The sequence below is a fragment of the Telmatherina bonti genome, assembly GCF_933228915.1.
Source record: "Telmatherina bonti genome assembly, chromosome: 2".
NCBI lineage: Eukaryota > Metazoa > Chordata > Actinopteri > Atheriniformes > Telmatherinidae > Telmatherina > Telmatherina bonti.
The window spans coordinates 7,183,298-7,207,202 of record NC_136620.1 but is presented as its reverse complement, the minus strand read 5'-3'; the positions used below and the strand labels follow the sequence as shown (position 1 = coordinate 7,207,202).

Sequence of the window (23,905 nt, the reverse complement as noted above, 5' to 3'; positions counted from 1 at the left end):
CAACTGCAACTGGACCAATGAGGAGGGATTACAACTGCAACTGGACCAATAAAGAGGGATTACAGCTGCAACTGGACCAATGAGGAGGGATTACAGCTGCAACTGGACCAATGAGGAGGGATTACAGCTGCAACTGGACCAATGAGGAGGGATTACAGCTGCAACTGGACAAATGAGGAGGGATTACAGCTGCAACTGGACCAATGAGGAGGGATTACAGCTGCAACTGGACCAATGAGGAGGGATTACAGCTGCAACTGGACCAATGAGGAGGGATTACAGCTGCAACTGGACCAATGAGGAGGGATTACAGCTGCAACTGGACCAATAAAGAGGGATTACAGATGCATCTGGAGAGCTCCCCCACCCCCACCATCCTGCAGGAAGCTCAGTTTTCAGAAGAGTCGGTCTCTTCGGTGGAGCCGTCGCTCTCCACCTCCATCCTCCTCCGGTGGTGGATGTTCCTGCGGGGGGACGCCCTCCTCTGCACCTCCTTTAGCACCCCCACGGCGCTGCCGCTGCTGTTGCTGCCGGGGCTCACCGAGATCTGAGCGATTCTGGGGAGCAGGAGGAGGACAGAGAGGCCTGGATGTCAAAGTCAGAAAAACCTGGTCTCCAATTGGACCAGACCGGACTGAACCAGACCAGGAAGAAACTTTAGTTTTCAAACTATTTTACTGACAAGAACAATATTAGCAGGATTTTTATATCTAATGAATTATTCTTTATGAAAAAAAAAATTAGATTTTCTCATTTTATATATTGACATGACAAGTCAAATTTAATAGACTGTATACTTTTTAATGTTTAAAATCTTCATAACTGATAAATCTTAGTTTAATTTTTTTTTTTAAATCTCCGGGGTCAGGTCGCGGGGGCAGCAGCCTAAGCAGGGAAGCCCAGACTTCCCTCTCCCCAGCCACATTTGCCAACTCTGCGGGGGGGATCCCGAGGCGTTCCCAGGCCAGCCGAGAGATATAATCCCTCCAGCGTGTCCTGGGTCTTCCCCGGGGTCTCCTCCCAGAGGGACGTGCCTGGAACACCTCACCAGGGAGGTCCAGGAGGCATCCTGACCAGATGCTTGAGCCACCTCAACTGGTTCCTCTCGATGCGGAGGAGCAGCGGCTCTACTCTGAGCCCCTCCCGGATGACCGAGCTCCTCACTCTATCTCTAAGGGAGAGCCCGGCCACCCTGCGGAGGAAACTCATTTCAGCCGCCTGTATACGAGATCTCGTTCTTTCGGTCACGACCCACAGCTCATGACCATAGGTGAGGGTAGGAACGTAGATCGACTGGTAAATGGAGAGCTTCGCCTTCTGGCTCAGCTCCTTCTTCACCACGACAGACCGGCGCAGAGTCCGCATTACTGCAGATGCCGCACCGATCCGTCTGTCGATCTCACGCTCCATCCTTCCCTCACTCGTGAACAAGACCCCGAGATATTTAAACTCCTCCACTTGAGGCAGGACCTGACTCCCGACCCGGAGAGGGCAATCCACCCTATTCCGGCTGAGGACCATGGTCTCAGATTTGGAGGTGCTGATTCCCATCCCAGCCGCTTCACACTCGGCCGCGAATCGCTCAAGTGAGAGCTGGAGATCACGACCAGAGGAAGCCAACAGGACCACGTCATCTGCAAAAAGCAGGGATCCAATCCTGAGGCCACCAAGTCGGATCCCCTCAACCCCTCGGCTGCGCCTAGAAATTCTGTCCATATAAGTTATGAACAGAATCGATGATAAAGGGCAGCCTTGGCGGAGTCCAACCCTCACCGGAAACAAACCCCTACTACATACTGGTTGGTCAAACTCCCATGCCCCCTCCAGGACCCCAGAGAGGGTATAGAGCTGGTCCATTATTCCACGACCAGGACGAAAACCACACTGCTCCTCCTCAATCCGGGATTTGACTATCCGGCGGACCCTCCTCTCCAGGACCCCTGAATAGACCTTACCAGGGAGGCTGAGGAGTGTGATTCCCCTATAATTTTTTTTTCTTATCACAAATTCAAAGTTCAACAATTATAATACACATATGGATACAGCTGTGCTCATATTTATTCATCCCCTTTCATTAAAGAAGGAAAAAACAGCTGCCTGTAAAATAAGATGAAATTGACTAAAGTAAAAATAAATAAAAACACACCCTCCGGTCCCCCTTCTTAAAAAGGGGGACCACCACCCCAGTCTGCCAATCCAGCGGTACTGTCCCCAATGTCCACGTGATGCTGCAGAGGCGTGTCAGCCAGGACAGCCCCACAGCATCCAGAGCCTTAAGGAACTCCGGGCGGATCTCATCCACCCCCGGGGCCTTGCCGCCAAGGAGCTTTTTGACCACCTCAGCGACTTCAGCCCCAGAGATAGGAGAGTCCACCCCTGAGTCCACCAGCTCTGCTTCCTCATCGGAAGACGTGTTGGTAGGATTGAGGAGGTCTTCGAAGTATTCCCTCCACCGACCCACAACATCCTGAGATGGAGCACTGCTTCCCCCTCCTGAGCCGCCGGATGGTGGACCAGAATCTCCTCGAAGCCGTCTGGAAGTCTTTCTCCATGATCTCGCTGAACTCCTCCCATCCCCGAGTTTTTGCCTTGGCGACAGCCGAAGCCGCATGCTGCTTAGCCCGCCGGTACCCATCAGCTGCCTCCAGAGTCCCACAGGCCAAGAAGGCCCGATAGGACTCCTTCTTCAGCTTGACGGCATCCCTCACTGCTGGTGTCCACCAACAAGTCCTGGGATTACCGCCACGACAGGCACCAACGACCTTGCAGCCACAGCTCCGGCCGGCCGCCTCAGCAATAGAGGCACGGAACACAGCCCATTCGGACTCAATGTCCTCCGCCTCACATTACTCAACTACAATATGACAGTTATATTTACTCCAGTGTTACAGTCAGCATCTTTTATGTCATTTTCTACATCCTGCGGACAAGGCTGGACCTTCTGTTGGGCCCGTTTTGGCCCCTGGGCCGCAGGTTTGACACCACCACATTAAGAAGGGAGGGGTTACTGCTGGTTGTTGTTTTTACTGCTGGTTGTTGTTTCTCCTGCAGTGGTTCCCAACCATTAATCCAGAGGTGCCCGATTCCGGTCCTGGAAATACAATCCTGCTTTTAGACACATCTCTTCTCCTCCACACCTGAATCCAATGTTTGGATTCTCTCACCTGCATGTCATGTTACTGGTGTTACTGGTGAAGACCTAATGCTAACAGAGTTCAGCCATTTCAAACCTGCACAGAGGCTTTTATTTTGAAATTTACCACATGCTTTGCACTGCTCTGTCTGAAATGCTGAGACTGAGACATTCTGGAGAGGTGCTCCATCAGAAACACACCGGGGGTGCATTTTTAGCAAAGAATCATGATGAGGCACCTCGGACGCGCCGCTGTAGCCCCTGTAGCCCCTGTAGCCTCTTTTCCACCGAGCTGGGTCCAGTGCTGGTATGGGGCCAGGGCCAAACTACGCACTGGTTCTTTCGACCACCTAAGCACCGACTCCTGGCTCTCTGGTTCTATCCTGGCACCAACTCTTTACTGGGCTGGAGTTGAGAACCGCTTCACATTGTGTAGCGCCACCAGCAGCTGGGGGTGGTTTTACCTGGCCAAAATAAGAGAGCTGAAACATGGACCAACATCTGGACTCCAGGAACAAGCAGAATGGGTCCGAGAAGAAGACTTAGTGTTGCTAAAAAGACATAGGAGGCTTCAGCGCAGCCGGAAGGTATCACACATATGCCGGGTGGAAATTGTCATTAAACGTTGCTGGACTGTAGATCTCCAGGACCGGACTTGGGTCCTGCTGCATTAATCTGTCCCAACGTCCCTCCAACCTGCCGGACTTGCAGACTGGGCCAAATTGAAGGGACCGATGACTGGTTCAGGGTGGCTGGTGTCCACCCCAGTGGGTGGCTGACGTCGACCCGAGCCACCCTGAACAGGATAATGTGACAATACACACTTTAACTGTTAGTTAAGACTAATATCTGATCAGCCAATCACATGGCAACACGTTTATTCATGTAGACGTGACACACACAGGTCAACATGTGGTTTCATACATGTCCAGATCTGTGTCTGAGGCCCTCACACAGCGGCTGTGTGATGTTAGGGCCCCTGTTAGGGGTACGGGGCCACAGGCTGGGAACCTCTAGCTTCATGATCAGGAAGAGAAACAAGAAGAGAGTTACCAGAATTTAGACCAGAACCTGGAAAAGAATTTACATCTCTTCTTTAAATTTCATACTTTTTGAAATGAACTGATTGAGTTTAGCGGCGCTCTGGAAGTGTGTGTGTGTTTGAGAGAGTGTTTATTCTTACAGTTTATCCAGTTCCTGGTCCATCTCGGGGTCGATGAGCAGCTCGGCCTTACTGGGCAGCGCTCCTGCATGAACAGAGGAAGGCTGTAAACGCCTGGTGCTGCAGCGAGCTGCGAGAACTGGTCAGATGGTTCACTGAGAGCCAAGTTCCCCCGTTAGCTTCATTAGCCGTGTTTCCATCACTCAAAATATGACATATTTAAAACCTACAGTTGTGCTCATATGTATTCATCCCCTTTCATTAAAGAAAAGCTGAATTTACAACAGTCTTTGTTCTTTTTTACAACAAAAAGGAACAATAAATAAAAATTTGCAAAAATATAATTTAGTAATATAAGACACTGTTTTTTCATTTAATTGAGTTGAAGAAAGAAAAAAAAAACCAAAAACAAATGTGTCCTGGACAAATGAGAGACTTTTCTGTTGAACAGTGGGACAAAATACCTGTCAACAGGTGCAGAAGTCTGACTGAGAGGAACAGAAAACACCTGACTGGAGCGGAAACATTAAAGGATTCTTCAACTAAATATTACTTTATGACTGATGGAATATGGAATAAATTATCTTATTTGTTTGCTTTTAAAAAAAATATATTTCTATTGAACCAGAATTAGAAAATAATGTCATGATTTTCATCAAATTTTTATTATTATTACTTTAGTCAGTTTCAGCTTATTTTACAGGCAGCTGTTTTTTCCTTCTTTAATGAAAGGGTATGAATAAATATGAACACAATATGAACAAATAAAAATGCCTTCAAATCACAACTGTGTTTTTTTCTTTTTTTACATTTAAATAAATTTCTTTGATTTTGTGAGAAACTGTGATGGAAACGCAGCTGATGACTGATGTAAATGACAGTTTAATGAAACGTTTCTCAGACTCAGAGAAAGTGTTCGCTCGTCGTTTGGACAAAGGCGAGCGATGAAGCAGCGATGCGTGGTGTTACCTACCAACAGCCTGGTTGATGCTCTCCAGTTTGGACAGACTCATGAGGAAGCTGTAGTACGACACCTTCTCGGTCTGCTCCAGGATTTCCCTCATACATGACCTGGACGGGTGGCTGGACACAGACACACACGCCTGTTACGTAGGACGTGATGAGGCGTGATAAGGTGCGATGAGGCGTGATGAAGGGCTTACCTGTGCTTGAAGCGGTCACAGAGAGCGTCCACACACTCGGCCAGCATGGATGGCTCCACCCCGTCCAGCGGCTGCACCATCTTCTCGTTGTCCTCTGCAGCCGCAGGGTGGAGCTGCTCGATGGAGGAGGATGTGGGGACGATGACGGTGTTGGGACTCTTTCCTGCCAACAGATCCTGGTAGATCTGCAGAACGCTGTCCAAGAACTCTGCAGAAAGAAGCTCCTGCTACACTTCACCTGGTTCTGACCCGTTCCTTTGTTCCTTCATCTGCTTCCTGTTGCAGCTTCTTACTCTGAACGTTTCCCGTCTTTCAGTTCATGTGATTTATCGTAAACATGTCCAAACATAGAAACCGAGTCAGAACCAGTCGGTCTAACAATCTTTAACATGACTACGTCACTGTGAGTCTAATAACGCTGAACAATAATCCCTCCACTCGTCTGTTTATCGCCTGCAAACAGTAAGAAGCAGCGTCGTCTCAGGGAGAACTGCCGGGCAGTAACGGTTGTTTACAAGTTGTTTTCCTTCAGGAAGTACTTCATGAAACCTTCGGATTTCTTGTAGAGAAAGGCAGGATTCAAAACTTAAGACATATCTAAGACACAAATTCTGCAGCATAAAGCCTGAACAGCGTTCAAAGTGTGAATAGTCTCTGTCGGTGCTGCTGTATTATTCACCGCATCGTTTCGACCAGGGTCCCTGCTGTCACATGGTGAGAAAATATAACATTATAAAATCAGCTACAGGCTGTTTCTCCAATAAACGTGATGCTTAAAGGCATTTCAAGTTTGCCAATATTTTCACTTTTACTGTAAATAACTATCGTCTCAAACAGCCTCGGTCTACGTCTCCCCGCACGGCTCGTCGGGATGCGGTACCTTGGTAGTAGAACTGCAGCTGGAAAGCGTAAATGAAGTCAGAGAAGGACATCAGACAGTCGGTGGCGTCGTCCATCAGAACAATTCTGCAGAACGAGAAAATAAAAGTCTGTAAACCAGATGACTTTTAATCCTTGTAGGACTTTTCTTCTGTTCATGTTTCTGGTTGTTATGAGAAGAGTTTTACTAAAAAGTGTTTCTTTTCAACAACCTTAAGATAATTCCTGCTTCCTTAAAGGACACCAGAGACAAATCAACTTCCCGGTCCAGTCTTTAGAGGACATGAAACCGTCCCACAGCGCCCCAAATAACTTTCTCAAACTGCAAAATCAACATCATTCCTGATCAAACTGAGGAAATAAAGACTCATACTATCATCTATTAGATGGACAATAATCGTTGTTTTCCTAAAAACAGACACATCATGTCATCAAACTGGTGCTTAAAGGGTTCAAATAATGAAAATAGTGAATATTTGCTTGTTTTGGTTTAGCCTGAAGCAACTGGAGGATGTTTCTGTCCTCTAATGCTCCGAAAAGGTTGGAAATCAGAAACATCATTTTTATTATGTTTCAATACCCCCTCCCCACACTCACACACACACACACACACACACACTGTAATTTGTGTAAAATAACTTGCTTTCCATTTAAGTTGCATCATGTTGAACTTAAATGGTTAAAATAATTTGAATAATTACTTATTTCTAAGTGTTCAGGTTTATTTAAATACCTGAACTAAAAAAAGAAGGAAAAACTGAAACCTTGAAGGTTTTGTAGCAGTTTTTGTGAGAAGACTTTTTGTCCTCTAATGCTCTGAAAAGGCAGTAAATTATAACTCTCACACTGTAAAACTGAAACAATGCTTTAGATCATTTTCAGTTTATCTGAATAAAATAAAACATGATCTATTTGGTGACCAGTTTAAACCGGTTGACACGCTGCAGCTGAATGTGATGGAACTCATGTTGTCTGTGTGGTGTCCTCATGGTCCCTCATTAAGCCTGAACCAGACCGGCTGCTGGTCTGTTGCAGCCCGTCTCAGCTGCGTCTACGGCTCAGAGAGCCGCTGAAAGCTGGGCGGATGAGGTGATGGTGTTGCTGACCTGGTGGCACTCTGAACCACTTCCAGCGGGAAGTCTGGACACAACAGCTGCAGCAGAGACCGGTACTCCAGCACGGACAGGAAGTCTGCAACACACAGACAGCCAAAACGCCGATCAGATCCTGACGTTTAATACGACTTCCTGACACATGAAAAGCTCCTTCAGCACCACGAGTTTATGCTCCGCGCCGGGTGTCCAGCTCAGGTCCAGATGTCGTCCCTACACACCTGACCAAAATGAATGAATAAGTTGACAAGCAGCAGTTGGATCTATGTGATTTGAATCAGGTGTGTTGGGGCAGGGAAACAGCAAACACAGAGGACTGGAGTGTGACACTCTAAAGCTGATTATACTTCGTTATGTACGTAAACGTAGACATCCGTTCCGAACGTTGTCATACGTCGCCGTCCTCATATTCCGTGTGTCTTTACGTTGCCATGGTTGCTAAGTCTGTTCGTCCACTAGGGGGCACAGCTGAGTTCAGAGTTCTGACAGCGGTTGGTAGCGGTGATGTACCGCCATAACGTTGTTTACAACTGTCCAAAAACCCCAGAAGAAGAAGAAAACCACAAAGGTTTTGGGTTCACTCGTGAATTCTTCAGGTTTTTTTTTTTATTTGTTTGTTTCTGAGTCATCTTCTTCTTCTCTGGTTCTGCTTTCACTGGTTGTGTGTCAGCTACACAACCCAAGGCTGTACCCTGCCGTTTCAGGTGGTATTGCTTCCTTTTGTGCGTCATGCGAAGGACAGCTAGCTCTTTTAAAACAGACCAAATTAAGCAACATAACCAACTCAGAAGGCAGATAAAACTGTCTCAGTCTACATCTTCTGCGTCCATCGTAAAGGGTCCACAAGACAGATATGCAGCATTTTGGCTATCTTTTGCATAATTTACTACATAACCTGATCCATCCTGGGGCCTAGCGGAGCGAATGGTGAAGTACCACCAGACACCACAAGGGGGCACAGTTGGGCTGTATAATTAGAACAAAGAAGCTGTGTGACATACTTAATACATAAACCGTATATGAAAGATGGACGAAGCCTTCGGCGGGTAAAAGTGAAGCCTATGTCAAAGTACATGAAACTGCAGTTCCCCCTTCATCCACTAGGGGCTGCAAAACAGAGCAAATCCCCATAGACTCCCATGTTAAAAAGACCAACTTCACAGCAGAATTAAACATGTTTACAGCAGAAATAAATATGTTTATAGCCTGGTTCAAAAATCCATTTTAGGTTTAATAGGTCAGGTTTACCTTCATGACAACTGTGGGGGGAGTGAATTTTTTTCCAACTCGCCCGTTTAAAAGTAATTTAATCTTGAAGTTCGGCATATTTAGGGGCGTGTCCTTTGGATTGATAGGTACCGATCTCCTGCTTCAAGTCAGAAGAACGTAGAACAACCGCGGTTTTTAGTCGGTTAACAACGTGACTTAGCTTTAGCCCGCTTACCTCCGTTAGCTGGTTAGCTCCTGTTATCTCCGGGTTAGCTCTTAGCTACAGAAAGCTCGTAATTCCCTCAATGTCAGTCATCTGCCATGACGCTCCTCTTTGCCAATATTTGTATTTTCTGGACGAGACGACACACATGCCCCTGCCAAGATGGCGATGATAGGAACCGCCCACCCAGCTTCAATTCAGCTCTTCAGAAACCTACGGGTGTCATCACGGAGAGTCCATCTTTTATCCACAGTCTATGGTTTGATAGCAGCACCAACCTCCACCATCTACGGAGCTGCATCTTTTATACTTCTCTCTAAAAGTCATCCTCATCTCCTTCATGTCAACATGTTTGTATGAAACTGACGTCAGACCTCTGGACTCTGCACTGCCTCCTGGTGGTAAAGGGAGCTGTAAGGACGTCAGGGTTAGTAGGTAAACCCCGGCTGCATCCTGGAGAATGGGGCGGGGCTGGATATTGGGCGTGGTTGGATGTGAAATGGGCATGGGGTTAGGGTTAATCCAATCAAAATGTTGAGGGGGTGGAGTTGGACATCCAGCCCCGCCTCATTCTCCAGGTTGCAATCAAGACTTTCTCGGATCAGTAGATTCTGATAATTCCAGTCTGACGTCTAATTTCTATGACATCAGCAGGTTAAATGTTTCTAGGTGTTTCAGGGTTCAACATGAACTCATCTGTTTTCTGAAAATCTTCAGATAAATGAGAACATTTATCACTCAACAGACTATTTAGTGATTAATCAGGAATAACTACGTTGCCATGGTTACCTCTCCTCTTCCCGACCTGTCGGAAGCATCTCCAGAAGACTCGGATGAAGGACGCCCGGTTGTGAGGAGTCGCTCGGATGTAGTTAAACTCCCTGAAGAGGACGTGGTTGCCGTTCTTCACGCTGCTGAAACTACAAACACACCAAACAGCACCTGTGGGTGGAGCTTACAGGTGTACACACACATCCGGGTCCTCCTGAGTTCTGGCCCAGAAAGGCAGACAATACACGGTCCGGATCATAAACCGGGTCTGACATCAACTATACAATCTGATGAGGCACGTCATACAGGGTAGAGGATGTTTCTAAATCCTCCATCATCCTCTATGGGGGACGAGTCAGAACTGCAGATGGACCGGTCCAGACTGGTCCAGAACCCCCTCGTCTGTTATATAGCACTATGAAGGTCTTCACCATCATGTTGAACTGCTTAGACATCCATACTGAACACACCACCAGACATCACAGAACCATAATGGTAAATCCAGCCTTCAGATCTACAGAACTTGACCAGTTGTTCTGGATCTGGACCAGTAAGAAACCATGTGACCGACGGTACCGTACTATTCAGCGAAGTATCGGATCAGGCCGAACTGGGTGTACTCCTCCTTATGCTCCAGCAGCTGGGTCACGGCATCGCTCAGGTAGAACAGGACACGGCTGTCCGCTGGAAGACACAGACAGAACCGGGCCGTGTCAGAACAGAACCGGACCGTGTCAGAACAGAACCGGGCCGTGTGAGATGAACAGAACTGTGTGAGGTTAACAGAACCGGGCTGTGTCAGAACAGAACCGGGCTGTGTGAGATGAGAAGCGGCTGCTAACTCGGAACCTACCGAGGTACTGTTCGGCTGGGACAGCGGGACTCAGACGGCTCATTCTGCTGCTCCGATCCACAAACAGATGCTCAGAAAAAAAAAGATGTGTGTAACTTTTTTAATGCTTCCTCTGCTGTAACCTTATTTCTGCTATCATGCTAACTGCTTCCCTGACATGGCGGATTGCCATGGAAACAGCCGGATGTTGTGAGCTACGTTAATTAAAGTCCCCCAGAAGACTGCTAACAAAGGTTCCCTTTTGTTTTATTATTTGTTTTATTGTTATTATTATTATTATTATTATTATTATTATTATTATTATTATTATTATTATTATTATTATTATTATTATTATTTTAAAAACATGACGATTAAAGGCTACTTATCCAAAGAACCAGATTGACTTAGTATAATGGCATAGCATCAGCCAATCCGATCTCTTTTAAGTATGACGAAAAATTTTTAGGCCAATTGGCAACGAGTATTTGTACATTGTGGGCGGAGCGCAGTTCAAATGTAACCAATAAATGTCTTTGTTTTTACAAAGACAAGGAAAACCATCAGAATGAACGTAAATGAAAGAAATGTGAATTTGCAGGATCTCAAGGCCTTTTTTTGGATAATTTTATTTCAATTATATTGTTTCAGTTTTATATTCTGTAGTAAATATGTGTATATTTTTCACTGTTGTACTGCGGATTCCTTGGGTTGTAAGACTGATAAGCGATCCAGGGTGGTTCCCTTCTATGGAAGCAGATTTCACTCAAATTTTAAATATATATATATATTTTTTAAATATATATATATATATATATATATATATATATATATATATATATATATATATATATATATATATATATATATATATATATATATGAACACAAACCTTACCAAAGGTTTTGGTAAAACCTTTGGGATTAACCAAAACACCACTTGGCGGTAAAATGTCCCTACGTCCACACCAACTCTGACCGGCTGTCCCTACAGGTTATTGTGTGACCACTTTATTTTCACTTTCTGGATAAGTCTGGTCGTTTAATGAGATTCTAAACTGCATTTCCTGTTTTCCGTACAAACGCCACCTGTTGTCACCGTTACTATGCACAGTTTTATGAATGAGGCCCCTAGTTGGTACATGTATTTGTGCTTTTTAAAATTTGCTGTTATTTTTTATTTTTTATTTTATTTATTTATTTTTTTGTGTGTGTGTTTTTCAAGTTGTGGAATAGTTTTAAATTGTTGTCAATTTGTCAATGTGCTTTTTCCATTGGTCGTGTTTTGTAAATATGTTTTTTAAACGTGCAGATGTGGTTTGCACTTGAGGGCCACTTTATCTTTTTGTGCAGGAACAATCACACTTTTATTATGGTTCACTCTGGTTTTCTGACCCTTTATGTATTTAATGCACAAATTAAAGTTTTTTCAAACAAATATTTTATAAAAAATGTTCATATCAAAAACAAGAGAGGAAAAAAATATCATTTTCAGACATAATCACAAGGTTGTAAAAAAATACTAAATTAAAAATGTCCACTGAAAAGTAAAAATTTATTTCACGGGCATATTAACTAAAGTCAGTATTTATTTAATTTGTATGATTTAGTCTCAAACTGCTCTCCATAATCTCCACCCTCCTCTGTCTCTCCGCCCTTGGAGTCGTTTAAAAAACCTAACAGACAGCTTTTTTTAAAAAATGAATTTGTCACTTCATTTTATTTTGCAGCTACAAAACCGGAAGTTTATCTTCAAAATAAGTACGCAACACTTTTAAATTAGGCAACAAGTCATTTACACACTCAAACCTGTATTATTTACCCATATACGTTTTATTTCCGTTTCAAGTCGTGATATATTAAAGGAAATTGTGCATGTTAGATGAAATGGGAGACCGTCAGAACTGCTGGCTTTATTTTGTACCGGAAGTGAGACCGAGTCTTCTGCGTGGAAACGGCTGAACTTGTATAAAGCTCGCCCGGGCTGCACGGCGGTGATCTCATTATCTCCCGCATCCCCTGCCAGCATCACATTGTCTCCCAGAGAAACAAAAAGGTACATTGTTTTACTTTATTTTCTGGTTCTGGTCAAATATAGCGCTGAACCCAGACAGTGCTGGCCGGACCGATATGTTCCTTCAGCTGTTGCGGGGAACTGCGTCGTTAGGCCTGGGTGCGTTGGCGCAGATGGACGGTTAGCCCATAGCCCGGTTTCCAAGCAGGTGGCGGCGGTCCCCGGCCACCAGCGGGATGACCTTACGCGCATTTCTTCCGAATGTGACGTTTCCAGCCTCATTTTGTTTAAAAGCCACACATTAGAAGTTACTTGTTAAAGCGGGTTTGGCCAGAATTAGCAGGCTAGTCTAGCAACCGTTGCTAGGCTAGCGTGCTAACAGCTAGTTAACGGCGCTAGTCTGACTAGTCGTAGCTGTCGACAGCTAGTTAAGATGCCGACCACTCCTTGTTTAAGCTATCTGAAGATGACATGTCTGTCAGCAAGTTGCCAGCTCTGATCGGTTGCTAATTGATCAATGATAGGGTGTATTGATGCAGGATGCAGGCTAGCTGCCTGCGGCTCGGTGTACGCGGACGTGCACAGGTTTTTTTTAAAAAGTATATATAGTTTATATATATTTACAGGCTTAATATCTGCTGTAAACGAGCTGATGCTGACAAGCAGAACTTAAAGTTAATCATCAGTTTAAGGCTCCATTGATGTGCTGATGTTTACAGTTGACACAGCAGGATTATAATGATATAAAAGTCTAATATTTTGCTGTATCTGAAGTGAACATGGTGCTGGTGATGTGCTGATTACAGTTGACACAGCAGGATTATAATGATATAAAAGTCTAATATTTTGCTGTATCTGTAGTGAACATGGTGCTGGTGATGTGCTGATGTTTACAGTTGACACAGCAGGATTATAATGATATAAAAGTCTAATATTTTGCTGTATCTGTAGTGAACATGGTGCTGGTGATGTGCTGATGTTTACTGTTGACACAGCAGGATTATAATGATATAAAAGTCTAATATTTTGCTGTATCTGAAGTGAACATGGTGCTGGTGATGTGCAGCTGAAGCCTCCTCACATCTGGGCCTGATCAGGTATTGTGATGGGAAACTAGATCCATTAAACCAGCTCAAACGAGACTAGGTTATTAAAACAACAAGTGAGCCTGTCAGCTGTTGTGTGAAAACGACAGAGAGGTCAGTTTATAGATCTCCATGTGCAGATCTCTGTTTCTTCCAGCAAAATACCTGCTAAAATAAAGTGTTTGGTTTTAGTTTATTTTATGAATGCAACCTTGGCTGCTGGGCCGAGTCTTTGGCCTACCTCAGGGACTATGAAGTTGTTTGTCTCAGATGTGGTGAAGCGGAAGTAAAAGGCATCATAAAATAGAAACATGCAAATAAAATGCAGGTAATCTGAGTTCTCAGCTGTTGTTTATCAGCTCTGTTTGGTGACAAACATCCTACAAAGATGGAGGACTTTGACAGGTTCTGCTACGCAGGGACAAACTGCAGCGGTAAATGAGCAACGACTTTCAGAACAAGCCCAAATTAGTGTGTGATAACTCTCGCTGCAGGTCTGCACATCATAACCAAACTGGTCCACGTTTTCCCACTTACGGATCAGTTGATTAACTTGTGTAATGAATTATATTTGTCCTTCGTTGGTCTTTGGGATGGTTGGGGTGAATACTTGTAGCTTCTAAAGGCTGTTGTGTTAAAAGTGGTGGGACTTAGTATTCTGTGTGTGTTTCTAAAGGCTGCTGTTGTCCCACACATTCCAGCTTGTCCCACCATGGCGAGGGTAGGAATGTGGTTGCGAGGGGCGTCCACCTCAAAGGAAGAGCACCCCGGTTGTATTTCACCAGAAGACATCAGACGTTTTATAATTCTTTATTTTAAAGTAAAAAACGAAAAGTAAAAATTTGTTACAATAAAGAAAACAAGTTTCTGAGATTTGAAAAGGGTTTTGGCAGAAGTTGATGACTTATGTCGTCCAAACCCTTTTCATCAAACACATCTAAAATAATGACACCGTGGTCACACAGACGGTGCGGTGGTGTAGTGGTTAGTACTGCGGCCTCACAGGAACAAGTTAGCTGGTTTGAGTCTTGGCTTGGGGGGGGTGGGGTGTTACACAGCGGCCTTTCTGCATGGAGTCTCTGCATGCTGGGATCTCTCCAGCTACTCGGCTTCCTGTTGGGGGAAAGTTGCAGATCTTTTAAGAAACTTCTTGCTTTTAGCAGCTGAAAGCATCCTGCAGCCGGTTTCCCAGACTGGATCAGATCGATGGGAAATTCAAACCCATCTCTTAACGTGCATTAGACTGCCACATGCTCGCAGATGCTTTCAGCTGAGAGTGAGTCTTGCTTTTGGCATCTCTTCTGGACAGTCGGGGTCGGATCTGATAAGAGGATTCATTGGGTCTGTGTGGACATAAGTATTGGTATAGCTGGGCGATTAGTCGAAATATGAATGTCCTAATTCCCAGTTAGTCCCAACATAATGTCCTTCAGTAAGTTAAAAGAACGACTCCAGCTCGGTCTCACTGGCCTGTAGTACGGGACCGGTCCTGATTGTATGTCCTCTGAAATCCATCCACATGTGACAGCAGAGTCCGGTGGAACGTCCACAATCAGGACACGACTCCCATGTTGCCTCCCTCACAGCCTTTATTCACTTCCGGCCTGGCGGCTGCAGGTCCTGGTGGGGGCGTCGGTTTATGGGACTTTCAGGTGCCGGTGGGGGTCGGTTCATGGTTCTTTCAGGTCCTAGTGGAGGCGTCGGTTCCTGGTGCTTTCAGGTCCTAGTGGAGGCGTCGGTTCCTGGTGCTTTCAGGTCCTAGTGGAGGCGTCGGTTCCTGGTGCTTTCAGGTCCTAGTGGAGGCGTCGGTTCCTGGTGCTTTCAGGTCCCGGTGGGGGCGTCGGTTCCTGGTGCTTTCAGGTCCCGGTGGGGGCGTCGGTTCCTGGTGCTTTCAGGTCCCGGTGGGGGCGTCGGTTCCTGGTGCTTTCAGGTCCCGGTGGGGGCGTCGGTTCCTGGTGCTTTCAGGTCCCGGTGGGGGTGTCGGTTCCTGGTGCTTTCAGGTCCCGGTGGGGGTGTCGGTTCCTGGTGCTTTCAGGTCCCGGTGGGGGTGTCGGTTCCTGGTGCTTTCAGGTCCCGGTGGGGGTGTCGGTTCCTGGTGCTTTCAGGTCCTAGTGGAGGCGTCGGTTCCTGGTGCTTTCAGGTCCCGGTGGGGGCGTCGGTTCCTGGTGCTTTCAGGTCCCGGTGGGGGCGTCGGTTCCTGGTGCTTTCAGGTCCCGGTGGGGGTGTCGGTTCCTGGTGCTTTCAGGTCCCGGTGGGGGTGTCGGTTCCTGGTGCTTTCAGGTCCCGGTGGGGGTGTCGGTTCCTGGTGCTTTCAGGTCCTGGTGGAGGCGTCGGTTCGTGGTGCTTTCAGGTCCCGGTGGGGGCGTCGGTTCGTGGTGCTTTCAGGTCCCAGTGGGGGCGTCGGTTCGTGGTGCTTTCAGGTCCCGGTGGGGGCGTCGGTTCGTGGTGCTTTCAGGTCCCAGTGGGGGCGTCGGTTCGTGGTGCTTTCAGGCGTCTGTGCCTAAAAATCTCCACAGTTCCTTCAGAAAACTGATGAAATAATTGTTTTGTGTTTTTCTAGCTAAGCTCCTTTGGGGAAGCCCAACCCCCCCCCCCCCCCCCAGCAGGCACCATGGGGGATGACAGCGAGTGGATGAAGCTTCCCATCGACCAGAAATGTGAACATAAGGTAACCCCCACCCCCCTCACACAGACAACCTGCAGCCATGACCACGGCGTTTTATCTCCATGCTGTCGGGCTGAACAAGCAGTTATTGGATGGTCATCAACAGGCGGTGGTTCCTGCAGGATGTGGCAGATTCACACGGCGTCGGGCTGCCAGAACGAATCACAGCGCGTTTTCACAAACAGACCTGCTGGTTCGGCTCGTAGCTTTCAGTTAGCATTCATGCTACCTGTGCAAAGAAAGTTTTTAAGGTTTTATAAAGTCTGAAAGTCTGAAATGAATAATTTTACTTAGAAAAGATGCAGAGAATAAATAAGTAAATAAACAACATTCATAATGTTATCTGTCTTCTGTACGATAAACTACAGTTTAATAAAGCTTTAGGATCATCATGAGCTCATCATCAGCAGCAGCGTTACTGACGAACGACGTGGCAAAACGCTAAACAAGCTTTCTGTAAACAGCCTGCAGCCGTAGCGCAGGTCACATGACCCAGCATGCCTGTGTGTGGGCTGTCAATCAAAGCCACGCGCTGGAGAGTCTCTTCACCTGGTCCTTCAGGCGGTGAAGGGAGTCCCATTGACTGCAGCCATGTTTCCTGAAGCTGCAGCCGTCGGGTATTAAAGCAGAGTTTCTGCAGATTAGCCTCTTCAGACTTGCTGTTTAGATCCTTACGAGGTTTTACATTCAGGATTAATAACACTGTAATAACACTGTCGCATCATCCTGTAATAACACCGTCGCATCATCCTGTAATAACACCGTCGCATCATCCTGTAATAACACCGTCGCATCATCCTGTGACAACACCGTCGCATCATCCTGTGACAACACCGTCGCATCATCCTGTTCATGTGTAATAACACCGCAGCACCGGGTCGCTGGCTGTTTGGAAACGGTCACATCTCAGGAGAAGGACGGGTCGTCCTCCTCCTCCTGAGGCAGCTTTGAACCTTGTGTGTGTTGCAGGTGTGGAAAGCCCGGCTGAACGGCTACGAGGAAGCTCTGAAGTTGTTCCAGAGGATCGAGGATGAGAAGAGTCCGGAGTGGGGGAAGTATCTGGGACTGGTGAAGAAGTTTGTCACCGACTCCAACGCCGTGGCTCAGCTGAAAGGCCTGGAGGCGGCGCTGGCCTTCATCGAGAACGCACACGTGGCTGGAAAGTGAGTTCTGCTGGTGGTTAAACTGGTTGCATGTCAGGAGACTCTAAACAAGGCTGGAAGAGGTTGTGGTGGAGGGACGTCTGGAACGGAGCAGGACGACATGATGCCTGGTTCCCAGCAGCAGCAGCTTTGCTCTAAATGCTGCTGTAGCTCCTCTTAGCAGAAACACCAACGTTTCCTGGGGTTTATACAGGCTTCACATCCACTGGTCCATGATGGAACTAAACTAGATGAAGCTCCGCAGCACCGAGACAACCAGAGTCCTGCAGGTTTTACATGTTTCCTGCTGAAATGTTCGACCCTCTGCAACTCATTCCTTCAGATCAGGCGTGTTGCAGCAGGGAAACATCCAAACCTTGCAGAACTGTACCAGGATCCGCAGGTCGGTTTTACTTCTACAGCCTCTGAAACCACTGCTGAACCCACAGTTTGAGGTCTGTGTTTGGAGGCGGGCCCAGTCCACTTCTTTGGTCCGATTCAGACTTAATTTTTACCTGCATGTTGTTCCATCATGTAACGCGACTCCAGTGTGACGTGGAACATCACGCACTGTGGTTCAGGTACACGCTTAAGTTCAGCAGTCCTGGTGTTTCCAGTGGTCCATCTAGGAGGAGGAGCTCGCCGAGCGGCCGACACACTGGTTACATAAACTTTTATTGTTTTTATTGATCTTTTTACTTTTTTTTTGGGCGTTATAGCAGCAGAATGATGGTCTGGCTGCTGGGTTGTTTTCTCCTCGTTTAAATCAAGAAAAATGACGAGCAAAAAAAAGTTTCGTTCATTTTTTGTTTTTAATCTACAAAAATCAGCAACATTGAAGAATTGTGAGAATCGCAAATTAAATTCAATCGACACCCAAAAAATCGGAATCAAATTGAATCGGGACAAAAGCATGTCGTCGCAGTCCTACTGGTTAATACGTCTCGCTGCGTCGTTTAAGCTAACCAGTGTCAACGTCATTAGCCCACAGTAGCATTAGCATCGCGTTTGCTATAATATCTTTATCGGAAAGTCAACTTCTCAGTACCCGTCTGTCCTCACGCTGGACTCCACACGTAATAAGCAACTAAAGTTTAACCATCACCCCTCCCCCCCTTCCTGTCGCTGCACTCTGCATGCTACGTTCATGTGCAGATGTCGGGCGGCAGAGTCTCCTGCCGCTGCGGCGCTTCTGGAGGCGGCAGTGAAGATCTAACACATGTTTTCAGGTGAAACAATCTCGTTCTCAGCATTCTGAGGCGCGGAGCTACCAGCGTAGCTGTGGCAGTTTCATACCGCGTCCCACCACCTCTTGACTTCATTCAGTGTCTGCATTCATGGTTTGATTTTGACATCACCAGTAAAACCATCAAGTTTTACCAGTGATGACAAGTTCTCCCTCCCCCCATGGGGTTCCTGCGCACATGAAGCGGACGGCGCTTCATGTGCGTTCAGGATCTGATGCCATTTTCTTTGCTTCAGGACGACGGGGGAAGTGGTGTCAGGCGTCGTGACCAAAGTGTTCAACCAGCCGAAGGCGCGAGCCAAGGAGCTGGGCATGGACATCTGCCTCATGTACATCGAGATCGAGAAGGCGGAGGTGGTTCAGGACGAGCTGCTGAAAGGTCTGGACAACAAGAACCCCAAGATCGTGGTGGCGTGCATCGAGACGCTCCGCAAGGCTCTGAGGTCCGTTTGCTTTCATGTTAAACGTCTTTTATCCAAGTGAAGATGAGCCGATTCTGCTGTTTGGAGCAGGATGTCCTCGTTGCATGCAAACCCAGGAAAATGCAGCCTAACTCACATCTTTGTCATGTTCTCACAGCGAGTTTGGGTCCAAAATCGTGCCGTTGAAGCCGGTTGTGAAAGTCTTAGCCAAGCAGTTTGAATCCAGAGAGAAAGCGGTGAGAGATGAAGCCAAGCTGCTGGCTGTGGAAATCTACAAATGGATCCGAGACGCTCTGAGGCCGCCGCTGCAGGGCATCAACTCTGTGCAGGTGGGACGCACCGCCGTAACCTCCAGCTTCAGGGTTGAGCTTTCAGCCAACCAGCCGTGTCTTTCCTCTGTCTCCACAGCTGAAAGAGCTGGAGGAGGAGTGGGTGAAGCTGCCTTCGTCCCCTCCCAAGCAGACCCGCTTCCTGCGCTCCCAGCAAGACCTGAAGGCGAAGTTCGAGCAGCAACAAGCGCAAGGCGGAGAGCAGTCTGACGGTAGGTCGGAGCGCCATCAGCTTCGCTGCTTCCTGTCCCACTGAGGAGTCACCTCCTCTATGTTCCTCCTGCAGGCGAGGACGAGGAGGAAACGGCAGCAGCTGTGGATCCTTACGAGCTGCTGGAGCCTGTAGAGATTCTGTCCAAGATGCCCAAAGACTTCTACGAGAAAATTGTGAGTTTGTCACGAAGCCGTGGAAGACGGCGCCGCCTGGAGATCACATGTTCTTTTCTCACTGCAGCGAGCGCGGAGCTGAACCGATGCTTTTATGTGTTCTCACTGCCGACCAGAGCTTTCTAACCCGTTTTCCCCCAGGACCCCCTTCATTCAGCTACCAGAGGGCCGTCGGTCAGTCCATAAGTCTGTGCATTGGTCCGTCGGTCGGTCAGTCCATCAGTCCGTCGATCCATCGTTCCGTCCATCGGTCGGTCCATCAGTCCGTCAGTCCATCGTTCCGTCCATCGGGCTGTCCGTCAGTCCATCGGTCGGTCCGTCAGTCCATCGGTCAGTTTGCCAGTCCATCGGTTGTCTCGTTTGTCCGTCCATTGGTCTGTCGGTCCAACGGTCTGTCAGTCGTCTCAAGGTTGAGAACCACCAGCGGGTGCTGCAGAATTGTCACAATCCTGAAACGGTGCAATGTTAGTATTTTTGGACATAGAAAAATAAAAAACCTGTCCTTACTGGGTTTTCCTCCTGTCTGAGCGTTTTACTTTGGCTTTTACTGTTTTTCTGTTCCTTCCATGTGGTTCATGTTTTCCTCTTGTTTCATCAGATAAATCAGATTATTTTACTAAGAAATGAGCAGGAAACTGGTGGACTGATGCTTCTCTCTTTCCTTCCGCCGTCTGCAGGAAGCTAAAAAGTGGCAGGAAAGGAAAGAAGCTCTGGAAGCAGTTGAAGCTCTGACCAAGAACCCCAAGTTGGAGAACGGAGACTACGGAGACCTGGTCCGGGCCCTGAAGAAGGTAGAGAACGGTGGACAGGCGGCGATCTGGCTCTGCCCCGGACTGAGAATGAGCTGCTGGTGTTGAGCTGCTGGTGTTGGGAGGAGTTACTGAGGTGATTCTGCTGCGTCTGTGTTCCAGGTGGTGGGGAAGGATGCCAACGTCATGCTGGTGTCGATGGCAGCTAAATGTCTGGCTGGACTGGCCGCTGGCCTCAGGAAGAAGTTCGGGACATATGCAGGACAAGTCAGTTCAGCTCCTTGTCGTACGATTAGTTCAACAGCAGCATGTTTGTTTCTGTATCGTCTACAGAAGAACCAAATCCTCCTTGCATGTGTTTTAGGTTGTTCCAACTATTCTAGAGAAGTTCAAGGAGAAGAAGCCTCAGGTGGTCCAGGCTCTGCAGGAGGCCATCGATGCCATCTTCCTCACCGTGAGTAAAGTCCCGCTCAGATCTGAAACAAGCTGTTGTGATGAAGATGAAGATGAAGAGCCGGGTTTTATGTACATTCCAGCAGGGCTGCGTGTCTCAGGATTCCTTTTAGTTACGATTATCGGGTCAATGACTCGGTTCAACGATGCAGCACCATGTTGTATCTGCTGTATCGCTGCTTTCTTCGTCAGTCAATGCCAGCAGTCGGATGGTTTAACTTCTTATGTATTTCTAAAATATATCAGAAATCAACCTTAATGTCCTGATACAAAACAATAATTTTAACTTTATTGATTTTCCAGAAGGAACAATAAACATTGTGACCACACCTGACATTGTTTTGGAAAAAAGCGATGCAGCTCTGCAGTTGTGAGACAAGAAGTGTGTTCTGACCACAGACCGTATATGAAAGATTGACGGAGCAGCCAGCGGTTAAAAGTGAAGCCGATGTGGAAGTGCATAAAACTGCAGTTCCCCACTCATCCACTAGGGGCTGCAAAACAGAGCAAATCCACATAGACTTTTTTCTAACTCGCCCATTTTAAAGTAATTTAATCTCGAAGTTAGGCATGTTTAGGGGCGTGTCCTTTTGATTGACAGGTACCCGATCTCCCGCTTCAAGTAAGAAGAACGTAGAACAACCGTGGTTTTTAGCCAGTTAACAACGTGACTTAGCTTTAGCCCGCTTACCTTCGTTAGCTCGGTTAGCTCTTAGCTACAGAAAGCTCGGAGTTCGCTCGATGTCAATCATCCACCATGACGCTCACAGCCCCCCTCTCAGCTCCACCTCTTTGCCCATATTTATATTTTCTGGGTGAGACGACACGCATGCCCCTGCCATGATGGTGATGGTAGGAACCGCCCACCGAGCTTCAGTTCAGCTCTTCAGAAACCTACGGGTGACGTCACGGAGGCTCCGCCCATCTTTTATATACAGTCTATGGTTCTGGCCCTTCAGCCTTGCCGTAGTCCATGTGGACAAACGTTTGTGTTCTTCTTTGATAGAAAACATTTTCCTGTAAATATTGTGGCTGATTTATATTAAACATAGAATATCATTTCAGTAAACATTGAAGGACAAAGTTTGAATCATTTTGGTTTGCTAACTGCTAGCCTGCCAGTGGAATTTTCCATTGGCCTTAGCCTTAAGCTAACTTTGCGGAGTTTGTGTGGTTTCACCGGGACAATGAGATTCTTTCTCAGTAGCTTTTCTAAGTAAAGGTTTCAAAACAGATTCGGCCTCTGATCTTGTCGGGGGGATTATTTTATCTGCTGAGTCGTGGCAGCATGTAGGCATCACATTATTATAACTCCGTATGCTGCGTTGCTACATCGATGCAGAACCGTTTGTACGTCTGCATCATGGAAATGGTTTACCCCCACGTCTGGTCCCTGAGCTGACAGCCGATGCTGCTCCTCTAATGGCCTCCTGATGTCTGCTTTGTCTCCATCAGACGACTCTCCAGAACCTGTCGGAGGACATCCTGGCTGTGATGGACAATAAGAACCCTTCCATCAAGCAGCAGGCCTCTCTGTTCCTGGCTCGCTCCTTCAGACACTGCACGCAGGCCACGCTGCCGAAAAGCGTCCTCAAGCCTCTCTGCGCCGCACTCATCAAGGTACTCGCCTCAGCACTCGTCTTCAGCTTCAGGTTTCTCCAGCTGGTCCTACCTGTCCAGCAGGTCTTCCATGAGTCCTTTCTCCAACAGCTGATGCCATGTGATTGTTTTGCAGAAGCCTATTGGCTTTTAGATCCATTTAATTAGATTCAGGAGTGTTGAAGCAGGAATACCTGGAAAACCTGCTGGATTTCAGACCCAGTTGGAGACCTCTGCTCCAGCAGATCCAGTATAACCTCCCGTCTTTCCTTCTGTAACCAGCAAGTGAACGACTCGGCCCTAGAGGTCCGCGACGCGGCCTTCGAAGCCCTGGGGATGGCCATGAAGGTGGTGGGGGAGAAGGCGGTGAACCCGTTCCTGGCGGATCTGGATAAACTCAAACTGGACAAGGTGAGGACCAGGATGATGGGACAGAAGAAGGCTTCTGTTCTTAGCCATGAACTTCCCACCATGGTTGCTCTTTTCCTGACAGATTAAGGAGTGTGCAGATAAAGTGGAGCTCCCTGGAGGGAGGAAGGGTGCAGGAGGAGGAGGAGGAGGAGGAGCGGGGGAAAAGAAACCTGCTGCTAAAGCTGCTCCTCCTGCAGAAGCTCCCTCCAGATCCTCGGCTCCAGCTAAGAAGAGCCAGACGGCTGCTGTCGGCAAAGTAAGTGGAGCAGATTGTTGAGGGGTTTTGTTTCGCCACCAGCTGATCTGAACCGTCCCGCCTGGGTTCTGCAGGTGTCGGCGGGTCCGGCTAAAAAAGGCAAAGCGGCGTCTGCAGCTGGAGGGAAAGCAAAGAAAACGTCTGATAGCAAAGAGCTGACGGAGGCTGAACTGTCTGTAAGTACAGATCAGAATCCACCACAAACACACAGCAGTGGGAAAAAACCAGTTTGTTTCCTGCTGGTGTCACATGTTCACCTAACATCTAACACGCCGCGTTGTCTGGGCCTCCTACATCATGTTGATCAGGATCTGCGTTTAAATAAATATCTGGTTGATTCAAACAAGTGAAGCTGCATTTAGGTGTCAGTTTTTCAGGGACTGGGAGCGTCCCAGCAGTAAGCAGCCAGGCTACTGGTCACCAGTTCTGGTTTCCTGCTCACATAAATCCTTTGTCTCTTCAGACTGAAGCTTGTGAGGACGTAGCGGCAGGCGTGCTTCCTGCTTCCTGTCTGCAGCAGCTGGACTCGGCCAACTGGAAGGAGAGACTGGCCAGTATGGAGGACTTCCAGAGGGTAAAGACTTCCTGCTTGTTTAGAAACTCAATAAATTGAGTAATTTTAACCCTTAAAACTCCCAAATTGAGTCAAGAACAGTTGTTTGCG

General features: G+C 47.3%; 2 protein-coding genes across 4 annotated transcripts in view; one reads left to right on the top strand and one right to left on the bottom strand.

Moving 5' to 3' along the window:
• Window positions 1-388: 388 nt before the first annotated feature.
• cstpp1 (centriolar satellite-associated tubulin polyglutamylase complex regulator 1) lies at window positions 389-10,643 on the bottom strand (the record flags this gene model as incomplete). 2 transcript variants are annotated; one of them, XM_079259303.1, is made up of 9 exons in its annotated part: window positions 10,506-10,643; window positions 10,234-10,336; window positions 9,671-9,801; window positions 7,444-7,528; window positions 6,339-6,424; window positions 5,459-5,666; window positions 5,269-5,378; window positions 4,317-4,380; window positions 389-557 (listed from the first exon to the last, which is right to left on the bottom strand). In XM_079259303.1, the coding sequence occupies exons 1-9, from the start codon at window positions 10,546-10,548 to the stop codon at window positions 389-391; spliced, it is 999 nt and encodes a 332-aa protein (XP_079115429.1). In that variant the 5' UTR covers window positions 10,549-10,643. The 2 variants fall into 2 exon arrangements, with proteins under 2 accessions (XP_079115429.1, XP_079115430.1); XM_079259304.1 differs by lacking the exon at window positions 389-557 and adding an exon at window positions 4,119-4,150.
• Window positions 10,644-12,435: 1,792 nt separating this feature from the next.
• ckap5 (cytoskeleton associated protein 5) overlaps window positions 12,436-23,905 on the top strand; it is a 32,699-nt gene continuing 21,229 nt past the window's right edge. For both annotated transcript variants that reach the window (XM_079252767.1, XM_079252766.1), the window contains exons 1-15: window positions 12,436-12,539; window positions 16,143-16,250; window positions 17,217-17,410; window positions 18,872-19,078; window positions 19,215-19,386; window positions 19,466-19,598; window positions 19,673-19,773; window positions 20,451-20,564; window positions 20,685-20,789; window positions 20,887-20,976; window positions 22,431-22,595; window positions 22,857-22,985; window positions 23,068-23,241; window positions 23,316-23,417; window positions 23,705-23,815. In XM_079252767.1, coding sequence (XP_079108893.1) covers window positions 16,194-16,250; window positions 17,217-17,410; window positions 18,872-19,078; window positions 19,215-19,386; window positions 19,466-19,598; window positions 19,673-19,773; window positions 20,451-20,564; window positions 20,685-20,789; window positions 20,887-20,976; window positions 22,431-22,595; window positions 22,857-22,985; window positions 23,068-23,241; window positions 23,316-23,417; window positions 23,705-23,815 — 1,854 coding nt within the window. In that variant the 5' untranslated portion in view covers window positions 12,436-12,539; window positions 16,143-16,193. The remainder of the gene's footprint in view (window positions 12,540-16,142; window positions 16,251-17,216; window positions 17,411-18,871; window positions 19,079-19,214; window positions 19,387-19,465; window positions 19,599-19,672; window positions 19,774-20,450; window positions 20,565-20,684; window positions 20,790-20,886; window positions 20,977-22,430; window positions 22,596-22,856; window positions 22,986-23,067; window positions 23,242-23,315; window positions 23,418-23,704; window positions 23,816-23,905) is intronic.